The sequence below is a fragment of the Salvelinus namaycush genome, chromosome 3 (genome assembly GCF_016432855.1).
Source record: "Salvelinus namaycush isolate Seneca chromosome 3, SaNama_1.0, whole genome shotgun sequence".
Classification (NCBI taxonomy): Eukaryota; Metazoa; Chordata; class Actinopteri; order Salmoniformes; family Salmonidae; genus Salvelinus; species Salvelinus namaycush.
In genome coordinates, this window is record NC_052309.1 from 66,790,335 (window position 1) to 66,805,553 (window position 15,219).

The 15,219-nt window shown below is 47.3% G+C and overlaps 1 protein-coding gene across 1 annotated transcript in view; it reads right to left on the reverse strand.

Moving 5' to 3' along the window:
* LOC120043994 (supervillin-like) overlaps nucleotides 1-14,267 on the reverse strand; it is a 19,954-nt gene extending 5,687 nt beyond the window's left edge. The window contains exons 1-20 of the mRNA XM_038988586.1: nucleotides 14,251-14,267; nucleotides 12,658-12,892; nucleotides 11,603-12,132; nucleotides 11,221-11,329; nucleotides 8,687-8,731; nucleotides 8,424-8,580; nucleotides 8,234-8,329; nucleotides 8,060-8,140; nucleotides 7,683-7,884; nucleotides 7,224-7,396; nucleotides 6,841-6,957; nucleotides 6,584-6,720; nucleotides 6,174-6,321; nucleotides 5,464-5,609; nucleotides 5,019-5,194; nucleotides 4,782-4,920; nucleotides 3,967-4,419; nucleotides 1,999-2,101; nucleotides 1,674-1,881; nucleotides 1,430-1,563 (exon numbers count right to left, since the gene is read on the reverse strand). Coding sequence (XP_038844514.1) covers nucleotides 1,430-1,563; nucleotides 1,674-1,881; nucleotides 1,999-2,101; nucleotides 3,967-4,419; nucleotides 4,782-4,920; nucleotides 5,019-5,194; nucleotides 5,464-5,609; nucleotides 6,174-6,321; nucleotides 6,584-6,720; nucleotides 6,841-6,957; nucleotides 7,224-7,396; nucleotides 7,683-7,884; nucleotides 8,060-8,140; nucleotides 8,234-8,329; nucleotides 8,424-8,580; nucleotides 8,687-8,731; nucleotides 11,221-11,329; nucleotides 11,603-12,132; nucleotides 12,658-12,892; nucleotides 14,251-14,267 — 3,406 coding nt within the window. The remainder of the gene's footprint in view (nucleotides 1-1,429; nucleotides 1,564-1,673; nucleotides 1,882-1,998; nucleotides 2,102-3,966; nucleotides 4,420-4,781; nucleotides 4,921-5,018; nucleotides 5,195-5,463; nucleotides 5,610-6,173; nucleotides 6,322-6,583; nucleotides 6,721-6,840; nucleotides 6,958-7,223; nucleotides 7,397-7,682; nucleotides 7,885-8,059; nucleotides 8,141-8,233; nucleotides 8,330-8,423; nucleotides 8,581-8,686; nucleotides 8,732-11,220; nucleotides 11,330-11,602; nucleotides 12,133-12,657; nucleotides 12,893-14,250) is intronic.
* Between the last annotated feature and the right edge of the window lie 952 nt (nucleotides 14,268-15,219).

Below are 15,219 nucleotides of genomic sequence, written 5' to 3' on the forward strand. Positions count from 1 at the left end.
ATATTTGGTTTTATATGTCATGTGGGTGCTTTGGACCCCAGGAAGAGTATTGGGATCCCTAATAAAACACAAAATACAAATGTCATCCAAAAAGTTGACAACATTTGGCTAAAAAGCACCTGGAAGCACCTGGATGATCATCAAGACTCTTGGAAGAATGTTTTATGGACAGATGATTCAAAAGTCAAACTTTTTGGACGACATGGATCCCATTATGTCTGGCTAAAACCAAACACTGCATTCCACAGTAAGAACCTCATACCAAAGGTCATGCATGGTGGTGGTAGTGTGATGGTTTGGGGATGCTTTGCTAACTCAGGTCCTGGAGGAATTCTGCTCTGTATCAGAGAATTCTACATGAGAATCTCAGGCCATCTGTCTGTGAGCTGAAGCTGAAGCGCAGATGAGAGATAACAACACACAGCACCAAAACACATAAGCAAGTCTACATGAAAATGGCTAAAAAGCAACACATTTTCTACGTCTTGGAATTGCCTAGTCCAGACCGAATCCCAATTGAGATGTTGTGGCAGGACTTGAAATGAGCAGTTCATGCTTGAAAACCCACAAATATTGCTGAGTTTCAGCAGTTCTGCATGGAAGAATGGGCCAAAGTTCCTCCACAGCGATGTGAGAGACTGATCAACAACTACAGGAAGCGTTTGCTTGGAGTCATTGCAGCTAAATGTGGCAAAACCAGTTATTGAGTGTAAGAGGGCAATGCCTTTTTCACACAGGGGCATTGGGTGTTGCATAACTTGGTTTATTAAATAGATGAAATAAGTATGTCATTGTTGTGTTATTTGTTCACTCAGGTTCCCTTTATCTAATACTAGATTTTGGTTGAAGATCTTATAACATTCAGTATCAGAAATAGAGAAAATTAGAAAGGGGGCAAGTACTTTTTCACGGCACTGTATGTGAAGGTGTGTTTTGTTCAGGTATGAACAGGAGCTGAGAGGTGTGTTTTGTTCAGGTATGAACAGGAGCTGAGAGGTGTGTTTTGTTCAGGTATGAACAGGAGCTGAGAGGTGTGTTTTGTTCAGGTATGAACAGGAGCTGAGAGGTGTGTTTTGTTCAGGTATGAACAGGAGCTGAGAGGTGTGTTTTGTTCAGGTATGAACAGGAGCTGAGAGGTGTGTTTTGTTCAGGTATGAACAGGAGCTGAGAGGTGTGTTTTGTTCAGGTATGAACAGGAGCTGAGAGGTGTGTTTTGTTCAGGTATGAACAGGAGCTGAGAGGTGTGTTTTGTTCAGGTATGAACAGGAGCTGAGAGGTGTGTTTTGTTCAGGTATGAACAGGAGCTGAGAGGTGTGTTTTGTTCAGGTATGAACAGGAGCTGAGAGGTGTGTTTTGTTCAGGTATGAACAGGAGCTGAGAGGTGTGTTTTGTTCAGGTATGAACAGGAGTTGAGAGGTGTGTTCAGTACCTTGTAGCATGCAGTCATAGGTCTTCCTGTCCTGCTGCCCAATAGCGTTCCAGAACTCCACAGGCTCCGCCCCTTCCTCCACTTCCTGCACCCTCGAAGTGCTATCACTGCTGAGGCCCAGTTCAAGAGGGCACCTAACACACAGACAGCAGAAAGCACACATAACCACGTATTAATACTGTTTGCATTCCAACGAATTAATACATACAGAAGCACAATAACACATCCATGAAGGGAGACTTACATCTGAGTGAGTCGCTCCACAGCCCTCTTGCCCGCCTCCCGGGAGCTGGCGTGGACCTTACAGCCATGCCACAGGTAGAGCGCCCCCTGTTGACTGTTGAGCAGTATGAGAGAACCTCGGGAGCGCAGGCCGCCACAGCTACAGTCCACCTCCAACAGACTGGCCTCCTCAGGCAGCTCCCCACGCACACAGAACAGACGCCAGACCCCTACAGGACACAGAGAGAGTGCAGTTAGGAACACACATCTATGCAGAACACATAGACACACAACCAGACACACACACCACCTAAATCAGAGGAGGTAAAGCCAAGGTAATATCCCACCTGTGTTGTTGGTGGTGTCCGCTCGGCAGCCTTTGTGGATGACCAGACCTCCCTGGAAGAGCTGAAGGAAACACGGAGGCTCCTGCCCCTGAGGCACCATCACCTTCAACAGGACAACAACAACAACACAGGTAGAAACATCAGTCAGAGAGCCTACTGTACTCAACAACCAAAGGCATCCTTCTCAGGAATAACACTGGTTCAACTCAGGCCTCTGAAATGCTAGGCAGGTTTAACCATAGACATCCTATAATTAGTATTTTTTTAAACATTTTATTTAACCTTTATTTAACCAGGTAGGCTAGTTGAGAACAAGTTCTCATTTACAACTGCGACCTGGCCAAGATAAAGCAACGTAGTGCGACACAAACAACAACACAGAGTTACACATGGAATAAACAAGCGTACAGTCAATAACGCAATAGAAAAAAAGGAAAGTCTATATACAGTGTGTGCAAATGGCGTGAGGAGGTAAGGCAATAAATAGGCCATAGTAGCGAAGTAATTAGAATTTAGAAAATTAACACTGGAGTGATAGATGAGCAGATGGTGATGTGCAAGTAGAAATACTGGTGTGCAAAAGAGCAGAAAAGTATATAAAAACAATATGGGGATGAGGTAGGTAGATTGGGTGGGCTATTTACAGATGGGCTATGTACAGCTGCAGCGATCGGTTAGCTGCTCGGATAGCTGATGTTTAAACTTACTGAGGGAAATATAAGTCTCCAGCTTCAGCGATTTTTGCAATTCGTTCCAGTCATTGGCAGCAGAGAACTGGAAGGAAAGGCAGCCAAATGAGGTGTTGGCTTTGGGGATGACCAGTGAGATATACCTGCTGGAGCGCGTGCTACGGGTGGGTGTTGTTGTCGTGACCAGTGAGATGAGATAAGGCGGAGCTTCACCTAGCATAAACTTATAGATGACCTGGAGCCAGTGGGTTTGGCGTCGATTATGAAGCGAGGGCCAGCCAACGAGAGCATACAGGTCGCAGTGGTGGGTGGTATATGGGGCTTTGGTGACAAAATGGATGGCACTGTGATAGACTGCATCCAGTTTGCTGAGTAGAATATTGGAAGCTATTTTGTAAATGACATCGCCGAAGTCGAGGATCGGTAGGATAGTCAGTTTTACGAGGGTATGTTTGGCAGCGTGAGTGAAGGAGGCTTTGTTGCGAAATAGGAAGCCGATTCTAGATTTAATTTTGGATTGGAGATGTTTAATATGAGTCTGGAAGGAGAGTTTACAGTCTAGCCAGATACCTAGGTATTTGTAGTTGTCCACATATTCTAAGTCAAAACCGCCCAGAGTAGTGATGCTAGATGGGCGGGCAGGTGCGGGCAGCGATCAGTTGAAGAACATGCATTTGGTTTTACTAGCATTTAAGAGCAGTTGGAGGCCACGGGAGGAGTGTTGTATGGTATTGAAGCTCGTTTCGAGGTTTGTTAACACAGTGCCCAAAGAAGGGCCAGATGTATACAGAACGGTGTTGTCTGCGTAGAGGTGGATAAGGGAATCACCCACAGCAAGAGCGACATCGTTGATATATACAGAGAAGAGAGTCGGCCCGAGAATTGAACCCTGTGGCACCCCCATAGAAACTGCCAGAGGTCCGGACAACAGGCCCTCCGATTAGACACACTGAACTATGTCTGAGAAGTAGTTGGTGAACCAGGCGAGGTAGTCATTTGAGAAACCAAGGCTGTTGAGGCTGCCGATAAGAATACGGTGATTGGCAGAGTCGAAAGCCTTGGCCAGGTCGATGAAGACGGCTACACAGTACTGTCTTTTATCGATGGCGGTTATGATATCGATTAGTACCTTGAGCGTGGCTGAGGTGCACCCGTGACCAGCTCGAAAGCCAGATTGCCCAGCGGAGAAGGTACGTCAATTTGCATGTTCTATATGTGATTCTATGGTTTTAACTGAGGCTATGGGTGGTTTAAGATTTTAATTGGAAGAACCACCCACCTGTGTTCCCTCATGACTCCTGAGTGCAGACGCGCCTCGCCCATTGATACTGGAGTGCCGGCCCTGCCAGATGAAGACAGCAGAGCACTCCCTCCCAGGCTGCCCGCTTTCATCCGCTGGGCTGAGAGTATAGGTCCAGCGGACCAGGTATGTGTCTCCTTCATGCAGCTGCCCTGGGCTCTCCAGCTGGGCCTCGCTGTCCTCAAACTCCTGAATGTGCCAGGTATCCACGGCAACAGTGCTCAGTTCCAACTGCCGCCCGTCCTCCAGGGGTACGACCCCATGCCCCCTTTGAACGTCCACCCCCTCCAGGACTGTGGGGACCACCCCGTCCCCTGGCAGCGCCACCCCCTGCCCTGCCACCAGTGCCTTGGCATCACACGCACACAGAGACACACACTCTATCTGCTGCTGGGGCAGGGGACTCTGCTGGGGCCCCACTGGCATGGCAGTCTGCACAGAGAGACACAGTAGAGAGAGGAAGGGCGAGGAGAAATACAGTCAAAGAAGACCAGGCATCTTTCTCACAGTCACTCTGAATCTGTACAGGATGGGTCCTATTTGGATTTGAGTCATGTGTTTTGCACATTGACTCGGGACCGGTATCCCCTGTATATAGCCTCGTTATTAGTATTTTATTGTTGCTTTTATTTTTTTACTTTAGTTTATTTAGTAAATATTTTCTTAACTCCTATTTTTCTTCAAACGTTATGTTGGTTAAGTCCTTGTAAGTAAGCATTTCACGGTAAGGTCTACAGCTGTTGTATTTAGCGCATGTGACAAATACAATTTGATTTAATCTTTCTCTAACTAACCTGCGCCTCCTCTACCACCATTGCAGCGGTCTCCTCCTTATCTGCAGCCCAGTCCAGAAACTTCTCCCTGAAGAGGGCTGTCTCCTTGTGCTCAGAGACACAGCCAAACAGGGCCCAGTTGGGCCGTCTTTCACCTTGCCTGTACACAAATCACACACATAGTGTATCAATGAACACAACAGTATGTATTTAAATTAGGTATTTTACTATGTAAGCGCCTGTGTGGTGTGTACCTACGGCTGTATGCTGGGGTTGCAGTGTGTGGGGTCCAGTGGGTTGACCCTACAGTTGCTATAGTCGTAGGGACCACCCCACACCTGCTGGGCCAGCTGTACAGCCACACTCCTGTCGCCAGGGGCAACATCCTTCCCATGCCACAGGTACACCTCGCTGCCAAAGTCAAACACCAGGGCCTGGTAGAGAGACAGGGAACAAACAGAGACAGAGAGAGAGACAGAGACAGAGAGAGAGAGGCAGAGACAGAGAGACAGAGGCAGAGAGAGAGAACCATTCAGAGATCAGATTCTATCTGTAGTGTTGAAAACCACACAAGAGTTGACAGATGGCATTCCAGTTAATAATCTTTGTATTGAGTTAAAACTCATTGATTGATATGTATCACCAAGGCAGCAATGGCTGAGAAGCCACAGAAACACACAGGGGGATCCAGGGAGGGACTGACCTCAGTGGATCCCAGTAGGGAGACAGTAGGGATGGCTGCCCAGGCCTGCTCATGAGGCACCAGTCTGTTCTCCACCAGCCTGTACAAACAGTTAGACTCCACCACCCCACTCTCATACAGCTCATCCTCTTCTGGGGCTCCCGCCCCTACAGGGAACACACACATATACGATCACACATACAGTACACAAAGACAGATGCAAATGGTCACTTACTGGTTGCTTGCATACTTACGTTCTTGGTTTCTTACTTACTGACTGACTTACTTGGTTTACTTACTGACTGACTTACTTACTGACTGACTGACTTACTTAATTATTTCGTTTACTGACTGTTTGACTAACTTTGTTTACTGACTGACTGACTTACTTAATTACTTAGTTTACTGACTGTTTGACTAACTTTGTTTACTGACTGACTGACTTAGTTTACTGACTGACTGACTAACTTAGCTTACTGACTGACTGACTTAGTTTACTGACTGACTGACTGACTTAGTTTACTGACTGACTGACTGACTGACTGACTGACTGACTGACTGACTGACTGACTGACTGACTGACTGACTGACTGACTGACTGACTGACTGACTGACTTACTTAAAAGGGCGTTCTGGTTGTTTTAATAGGATGTTCACATAGTTTGTACAGTTCTTATGGTTTTGTCTACTGAGTGAGTGACAGAGTGGTTGGTGACTAGTTCTAGTCTGACCTCTGTATTGTGTCTTTCCTCCCAGAAGGTTCCAGAAGTCAGAGGCCAGGCTGTTGTCAGTATTGACCCCCTCCTCCAGGTGGATGACCCCACAGGCCAGGCAGCCCAGGTCCCCCTGTGTCTGGATCAACGATGCCAGCTCTGACGCCTGGACAGAGACAGCAGAAGACAAGCAAACATCATCACCAGTTACAACTGACATGAATCAGTGGTTTCACATTGTGTTTAACTGCAGAATGTTAAATGTACTTCAATGGTATTATTCAAAAGTCATATATAGTTTGAATTACAGATGAATAAGACGCCCAACAGGAATCCCTCATGAACAATACAACCCAGGGATCTAGTTAGTGGCTAGAGAGTAGCCAGTCAGTATGTGATACAATGTGTGTGTCGTGTGGAAGTCGTACCTTGGCTTTCTCTGTGGTGTTGGCGAACTCTCCGCTCCAGAGGATGCAGTGAGTGGGTGTGACCAGCAGGAAGCAGTCTCCACTGTTCAGAGACCTGGCTGTGGGCTCCACCAGACGCACTTGCACATGATGCCAACCTGGCACCGTAGGAGACACACACACACACACACATGTTGAATAGAGAGTTTGTATCCACACACGCATGCACACTCATAAACGCAATCATATGCACGCACACACACACAATCTGTACTGACCTTTGATGTGAATGAGCATGAGGTTGCTGATGGGCAGGTTGTTGCTGTTCCTCACTGATTCTGTGGAAGTGACATCACGCAGGTGGACGTTACTGAAGTCCTCTGTACTGGCCAGACCTGCTAGAGTTCAGGACAGACATGAGACAAAGAGATCAGAGATGAGAAAGTCGTAAACAGTATTTAAGAAGATTGATGAAAGAAAAGAGAGAGAGAGAAAGAGAGAGAGACAGAGAGAGAGAGAGAGAGAGACAGAGAGAGAGAGAGAGAGAGAGAGAGAGAGAAAAAAAATACTGAGATAGCGAGAGAGAGAGAAAAATATATAGAGAAAGAGAGAGGGAGCAAGAGAGAGAGATATCTCTCTGGTATATGTTAACATCACTCACTCTTCTCCACTTGTGTCCTGTTAGTGTTCACGGTAGCCATGGTGACTCTCTCTCCCATGAAGTCCTGTCTGATGTCATCGCGGGCCGCCAGAGCACGCAGAGGGTTCCGGGAGCCCTGGGTCCTACGGGACGGACGCACCGACCGCCTGTGCTGCGCTACTTCTGATGTCAGCCTGCACACACACACACACACACACACACACACACACACACACACACACACACACACACACACACACACACACACACACACACACACACACACACACACACACACACACACACACACACACACACACACACACACACACACACACACACACACACACAAAGAGGCATTAAGACACAAACACAGGCAATGAACACACTCATACAATTAGATAGAAGTGTACATGTAAACACATACACACAACCACATACCCCCCCCCCACACACACACACACAAATAAACAAACTCACATGGGTGTGTTGGTCTGACAAAGGGCACTTAGGTCCTGTTCTGGGTCCGTTCCAGTGGCAGCTCCAGCCCCAGCAGGGAGGGCAGAGGGTGAGTGGGGAGACACCTCCCTGTAGAAACCACCACACGTCTCCTGGTCATCAGGGGTCATGACCTCCTTCACCCCCACTGAGGTCACCTCCAGGGGCGTGTCCTGGGGAGCGGCTGGGGGAGGAGAGGGGGACAACATGAGAGAAGTTACAGGTATTCTACTTCATTAGGATACTCAAAGCATCACTGAGAAAAACACAGAAAGTGAGACAATAGACACTAGTGGATAGACTTCCTCTCTTAATCTGAGGTTTGGACAAATCATCCTAGAATAGATAATAAGACGTACTATTCAGCCTGTCCACAATGGAATCCAGTTTGTCCAGCTTTGTGTCCTCTTCCACCTCCATCCCAGGGTGACTGGAGATCTCTGTTGAGAGGAGAACCAGAGGTCAGGGATAGGATCTACAATCACAAACCAGACACAAACATCTTTTCTCTTTTGTGGATGGGGTATGTTTACCTTCATATGGGCATGCTGTTGCTGTGGCTCCTGTGGATGGTCTCTTAGTGTGAGATGGAGGGGTCTCGTCTATGTCTGATACAGGGGTCACCAAACCTGCAATGGGACAATCCCACACAGGTCTGAGTGAGGGAAAGAGAGAGAGAACGAGAGAAAGAGACAGAGAAAAGGAGAAAGAGGGAAACCTCACCTCTTTTCGCCATGCGTCCAGCCACAGTGTACTGGGCTGAGTCGTTGGCGGCTCCTCTCCCTCTGGTCTTCCACTGCTCCTCACTCTCCTGTAGGGTTCTCATGCGCTCAGCCACCGACGCATGTGGCAGCTCCTCCGCTTCTACTGGTCTAGTCTGCTGCATGGGCAGAGACCGGGATCAGATACCATACAGTAACACCTACCAGTATGTGTGTGTGTTTTTTTTGTGTGTGTATGTGTCTCCATTGGGGCTGAGAGCGGACCTGGGTAGGAGAGGAGACCTCCTGGGCCTCATAGGAAGAGCTGGTCTGAGGAGGGAGAGAAAACAGGATATATGAAGGGGAACTACGTCAACATGTTTCACTGCAGTATCAACACAACTCAAATCACAGCACTCAAACAAGTACATTTAAGTAGGACTATTGAGGGCAATGGCGTGCAATGGACACACTTCACACTCACACACCTGAACGTGTGCTTGCACACACACACTCACCTGATTGTAGCACATGACATATTGAGGTGTACTGTTAGAATAGACAGAGGAAAAGACAGGAACCTGAGAGGAGGGAAGGAGGGGAGGAGGATAAAGGAATAAGCCCCGGATTGGGTAGAACAGAATAGAATAGATTTGATATGATTTGGACTAGCAGCATAGTCAACAAAGCAGGGTAATAAGTTAGGTTCAAATAACTAAACACAAAGGTTGGTAGGCAATAGGGTGCACTATGTAGGGAATCGGGTGCCACAGAGCCAGCACTCCGCTTACCCAGCACTGAGGGTTGACGACTGGTGCATCATGGGAGATCTCATTGCCTTCCTACAGGAGCAGCGAGGGGGTGTAGTCAGGAAAGCCAAGACAAAAAGAGTGTGAGAGGAGCGAGCAGGTGAAAAGAGATGGCAAACAGGAGAAAGAGAGGGTGAAGAGTGATGAGAAAATGTATAGAGAGCTCTCACACACACACACACACACACACACAACCCAGAGAACTGTCAACACTGTCCAGCTAAGGGGGCCTAATGGGGTCAAGAGGGTGTTCATGGAAGCCTCTCAGTCTATCTGTTATCATTCCATGTCATTCAGAGCCATTCAGCCCATTCCTGGGCATTAGCACCCGTAGAAGCTGCACCCATATCTAAGTAAAGCAAGGTAGCTCTCAGTGATTGAATACATAGTAAGGTATAGGGCTGGTGTAGAGGTGCTATGATGTTAAACACATACCATAGTAAGGTATGGGGCTGGTGTAGAGGTGCTACGATATTAAACACAAACCATAGTACGATATGAGGCTGGTGTAGAGGTACTATGATGTTAAACACAAACCATAGTACGATATGAGGCTGGTGTAGAGGTACTATGATGTTAAACACAAACCATAGTACGATATGAGGCTGGTGTAGAGGTACTATGATGTTAAACACAAACCATAGTACGATATGAGGCTGGTGTAGAGGTACTATGATGTTAAACACAAACCATAGTACGATATGAGGCTGGTGTAGAGGTGCTATGATGTTAAACACAAACCATAGTACGATATGAGGCTGGTGTAGAGGTACTATGATGTTAAACACAAACCATAGTACGATATGAGGCTGGTGTAGAGGTGCTACGATATTAAACACAAACCATAGTACGATATGAGGCTGGTGTAGAGGTGCTATGATATTAAACACAAACCATAGTAAGATATAGGGCTGGTGTAAAGGTGCTATGATGTTAAACACATACCATAGTAAGATATGGGGCTGGTGTAGAGGTGCTATGATACTGAACACATACCATAGTAAGGTATCGGGCTGGTGTAAAGGTGCTATGATGTTAAACACAAACCATAGTAAGATATGGGGCTGGTGTAGAGGTACTATGATACTGAACACATACCATAGTAAGGTATCGGGCTGGTGTAGAGGTGCTATGATATTAAACACAAACCATATTAAGGTATGGGGCTGGTGTAGAGGTGCTATGATGTTATGATGCTCTTTTGGTTTCAGTGGAATGGCAAAACTTTAACAAACTCTCATATTAAGCACTCTGCTTTCTGAACCAGCCTACACAACATATCTGTTCTACCTTCAAGAACAGAAAGGACAGCTAACTAACTCCTCCTACCTGGCCACGCACTCCACACCTTTTTACTTTTTCACCTTATTCTAAATAAATATACTATTTCGATATAATTTCTGGGCAGTGTGCGGACAGCATTCCCTCTTTTAAAATGCTTCCCAAATCCAGGCCATCTCCCCTGTGATCTATCCCCCTGGTGACCCTCATCCTCCCCTCTTTCCCTGACTGACAGGTTACACTAAGCCCACTGGTTCCAGACAGCCACCCAGAGGATTAGAGATTACAAGTGGAAGCCAGGGCCTTTACTCTGGGCTGGGCTGGTGTGGAGTGTTACAGTGGGGCCAAGCCATAGTATCACAGACCCTGGGGACTAGGGATTGTCTGGGAGCCTCCTGTGGATCTATCTATCTATCTATCTGACTGAGAATGATATGTCCACAGCTGTCCGCTGCTCTGCTTTCCAGGCTAAGACTGGATTTGCCCCACTGTAATTCTGAGCCAACATATTCAAAATGCTAAACACAAGTGCAGACCCAAATCAACTATAAACAGCCAACCAACTGGCTCCAAAACACATGAGCTCAGTCCGTGTGAGATTTCCAATGCAAAACAGTGATGTCAGCATCTATCCACTGCCCACCATTCCCAGTAGCTGCCTGCTCTGACTGAGGTGTGTCTGTGTGTTTAGACTAAAGCGAGGTCCAGTAAGATGGCCGCTTGTCTTACCTTCCTCTGGTCCGCCAAGGTCACCTGGACGTGTTGTCTGGGAGGAGTGTCTCTTCTCACCCTGCCCCCCCTCTCCTCCTCTTCCTCCTCCCTGGAAGCATCTGACAGCCTGCACAGAGGCAGAGGGGAGGTCTAAAGAATAGCCATGCAAATCTCTCTCTCGTGCTCATGCTTGCTCGCACACATGCTCGCAATCACACACACACACACACATACACACCTAAAAACACAAAGACAAACCTTCCATGACACTCAGCAATAGAGATCCCTCCTGTAGCACACAAATGTCAATACACGCTCAGGGTCACAACGTTCCCTCAACGTTCACACACAAACACATCATTTAAAAGGCCTGCATGTTGGCTCTGTGTTAGTTGTGTACCTGTCTCTCCCAGAGGTGTTCCCAGGGGGGTCCATCTGCTTTCTCTGTTCAGCCAGGGAAGGCCTCTCCTCCTGGGGGTGACTGGCTGGGCCACACACGGCCACCGTCTCCCTCCTGTTCCTGTTCCTCTGTCTCCAGGGGGCAGAGGAGGCTGGTCTCTCTCTACAAGGCACTGGTACATTATCATGTCTTTCTGCCCTCCTCTCCTCCACCTCGTTGCCCCTCTCACCTCCTCCGTTCTGGTCCTGCTGTCTGTTCTCCCACATAGTGTCTCTGTCTCGGTCCCATACTGGTCCTCCAGAGGCGCTCTTCCTCAGGATGCCTCTGATCTCTCTTGGCTCAGAGTCCCTGCGCTGCTGCAGGCCCTGCTGGGACGGGTCAGGTCCTGTGGTAGGCTCCACGTCGGCCCCGGGTCGAGGCTGGGCCTGACGCACCTCGCTGGGCCTCAGATTGATGGACTGCTCCTGCTGCCGGTCGGAGAGGGTGGGGGACAGGCGCAGCGGGGGCAGTTGGATGGGGCCTTTCTGGAGCTGAGGGAGGACAAAGCGAAGAGAATACTGTCAGAGACATGGAGATTATAGATTCTACTGATCACAATAGTGTAAATTAGTATGAAAACTATAAGAAGAAGAGGTTACTACATATTTCTGAGTCATCAATTTGGACCTGTCTAATTTTAGTGTGATTGAATTGGACGCGAGTGTAGTGTTACCCTCTGGACAGTGTTATGGTCGATATTGGCTTGATACTGATCAAATAAAACCATTGATCAATCCAGTTCTCACAACAGTTAGAGGCACAGTGTGACATTCAATTCGGTGTACACATACACTTACTCACTCCCTCATGTTCACGTCAACATCCAGTATACACACACACACACACACAAACACATACACATACACACACTCACTCACACTCGCACTCATACACACACTCACCTGTGTCACAATCCACATTTCTCAGTTAAAGAATGACACACACGCAATTGCCAATCATCTCTAATACTCCCTCTTCCATTCCTCTGAGGATGTCTTGGTCCCACTCCCACTCACCAGGCTGACCTCCTCCACTGTGATGGGCTGTGTGCGGTAGCGTGCCCCCTTCTGCCTGCGTCTCTCTGAGGGGGCATCAGGAGAGGCGTCCCCCTGGCTCCCTGGCAGGGACAGCTTGTTAAACAGAGCCAGCTTCTCACTCATAGTCAGCTTATTGTTCTCATCGTCCTCCACCGCCTCCGCCTCGGCCTGCACAGCCTGGGCCTCGCCTGACTCTGCTGGCTGGGGGGTGCTGCTGGGACATGGGGTAGATAGGTAGGAGAAGGTGGTGAATGGAAGTCATGGATGAATAGTTAAAACAGAGAAACAGCCCTGTTAATTCAAATGTGGATTGACAGAAACACAATGTGAGGTGTTTTTAATGCATGCAGTAAATCAGGGTTTTAGCCTCCTCTCTGACTGCTCCCTGTTCTAACTAGGGGTAGGAATCTCTCTGTCCAACTCAGCAAAGGTCACATCATTTAACTTTTTATATTTAACCAGGCAAGTCAGTTAAGAACACATTCTTATTTACAATAACAGCCTACTGGGGAAGAGTGTGTTAAATGCCTTGTTCAGGGGCAGAATGACAGATTTTTACCTCGTCAGCTCGGGGATTTGGTCCAGCAACCTTTCGGTTACTGGCACACCACTCTAACCAATAGGCTACCTGTAGTTAACCAGACAGGATGTCAAGCTCAAGAACACAGTACAAATATGATACAAATATTTTATATGATTTTATATCATGTATTTTCTATTCAACAAAACTGTATGAATAAGACTTGAAAGGCTTTTTAAATATAGTACAGTCAAATTATAAAATGACTAACTATAAGATTTCACCTTCCTTGTATCTGTAAAATACATATTTGTATGTTTAGTTAGAAAAATTTGGCAGATCTTCTTAAGGTCTCTCTTGATTAAAACCTCTGCCCCCACCCTTCTGAACATCGCACAGGGCTCTAGCTTGGCTTCCTGAACTCGTTATGAAATGTCCATCTATGTCCATATATGACAAATATATATCGATATCCTAATGTGCTAGAGCGACGAACCCACGCTCTCCTGCTGCGCTAGGATCTAAAGGATTGCAGGCATGTGCTTTGTCAGTGGCTGTGATGCGTTCAGCCAGGAGTTGATGGACAGTCGGAAGAGCGAATGAAATGGTAGGTGGGACATCCCAGCTTCAAGTGGTGTAAGATTTCACAGCCTGAGTCACACAGGCGGAAGAGAACTAGGGCTATTGCTGAATGCAAGCCATTTCGATCTACGGTGTCCACACATTGATTCATAAGTGAAAATGTCGGTCGGAAGCGGTACCAAATGCACGCTAGTCCCCTCTTTAGGGGAGTTTTGACCTAAGCGGTACCATACCAAAATGCATTATCTAGAATGCTATACATAAACCATATACTATAAACCATATCACTATAATCAGTTATGATCTCATGACATGCCTTCCATGTGGATTCCACAACCCACTGGGCAAGGAATTTTAATGTGTGAGAGGCTAATGTTTTTTTGCATACGGTATGCCAACACCTCATTCCCAACAGATACAATATATCCGTGTACATTGACCACCGAGGTGTGACCCTTGACCCTGCTCACCTGGTGGCCACCACCATCTCCTCACAGGTGATTGGCTGAGTGAGTGAGCGGTGCTCGTTGCCGCGGCGTACTCTGCATTCATACGCGACGCTGCCAGAGCGAGGCTTCAGAAAGGAGGAGGCCTCAGGGGCTGCTGACTTCTCTAGCTCCTGCAACAGAGAGAAAGACGGAGAAGAGAGAAAGAAAGAGCGAGAGAAATAGTCATTCATAACATTTATGTTCATACTTGATAGGTAATATCTGATTTGACAGGTCATATTACATGTTGAACAATAATGCCTTTGCCACGGGTGTATAATCGACGTTTAGATCAAACAGAGCATATAATAGTGACTGAGAAATGACAAAATGTCCTCTCCTTTTTCATCTCTTTCATTGAAAGTGTCTCTCTTTCCTGGCATGTGAATGGAGGTGCAGTAGGCAGCGGAAGTGGGTGGGAAAGCTGCTGGATAAACCAGGGATCTGTAAGGTGCTGTGGGTGGCCTACGTAAGAAGGTAGAGGAGAGGGATAGAATGCCAGGCCTGCAGGTCACAGTGTAACCAGAGCTCCCTTAGTAGTGTACCGTTACCCTCCTGGCCCTCCTCTCAGCCCCCTCCCTCCTGGCCCTGCCTCCCTCCTCCACCAGCCAGCCTGACAGGAGCTAGCTGCGGGCTAATTATAACCACCTGTTAATGCCTGTTCATGGCTTGATAGTCCCTGGCTACTTTTCACCTAGGTTTTGACAGATGCTACGTGACTAAAACCCACCAGGAAGTGAAATATTGGGGGGCAGTCTGTCTTGATTGACAAAACAGACTGCCAAAGGCTACATAAACAATAAAACACTGACCAATGGGAGTAAACTAAGACCATAAGGGTCCATCTGTATGCACTCTGTGGTCCGGCTTCCTATATGTCCTACACTACACTCTGTCTGCATACCTGGGCTTATTTAGGCACCATGTACTGATATAATAGTACAGTACTAA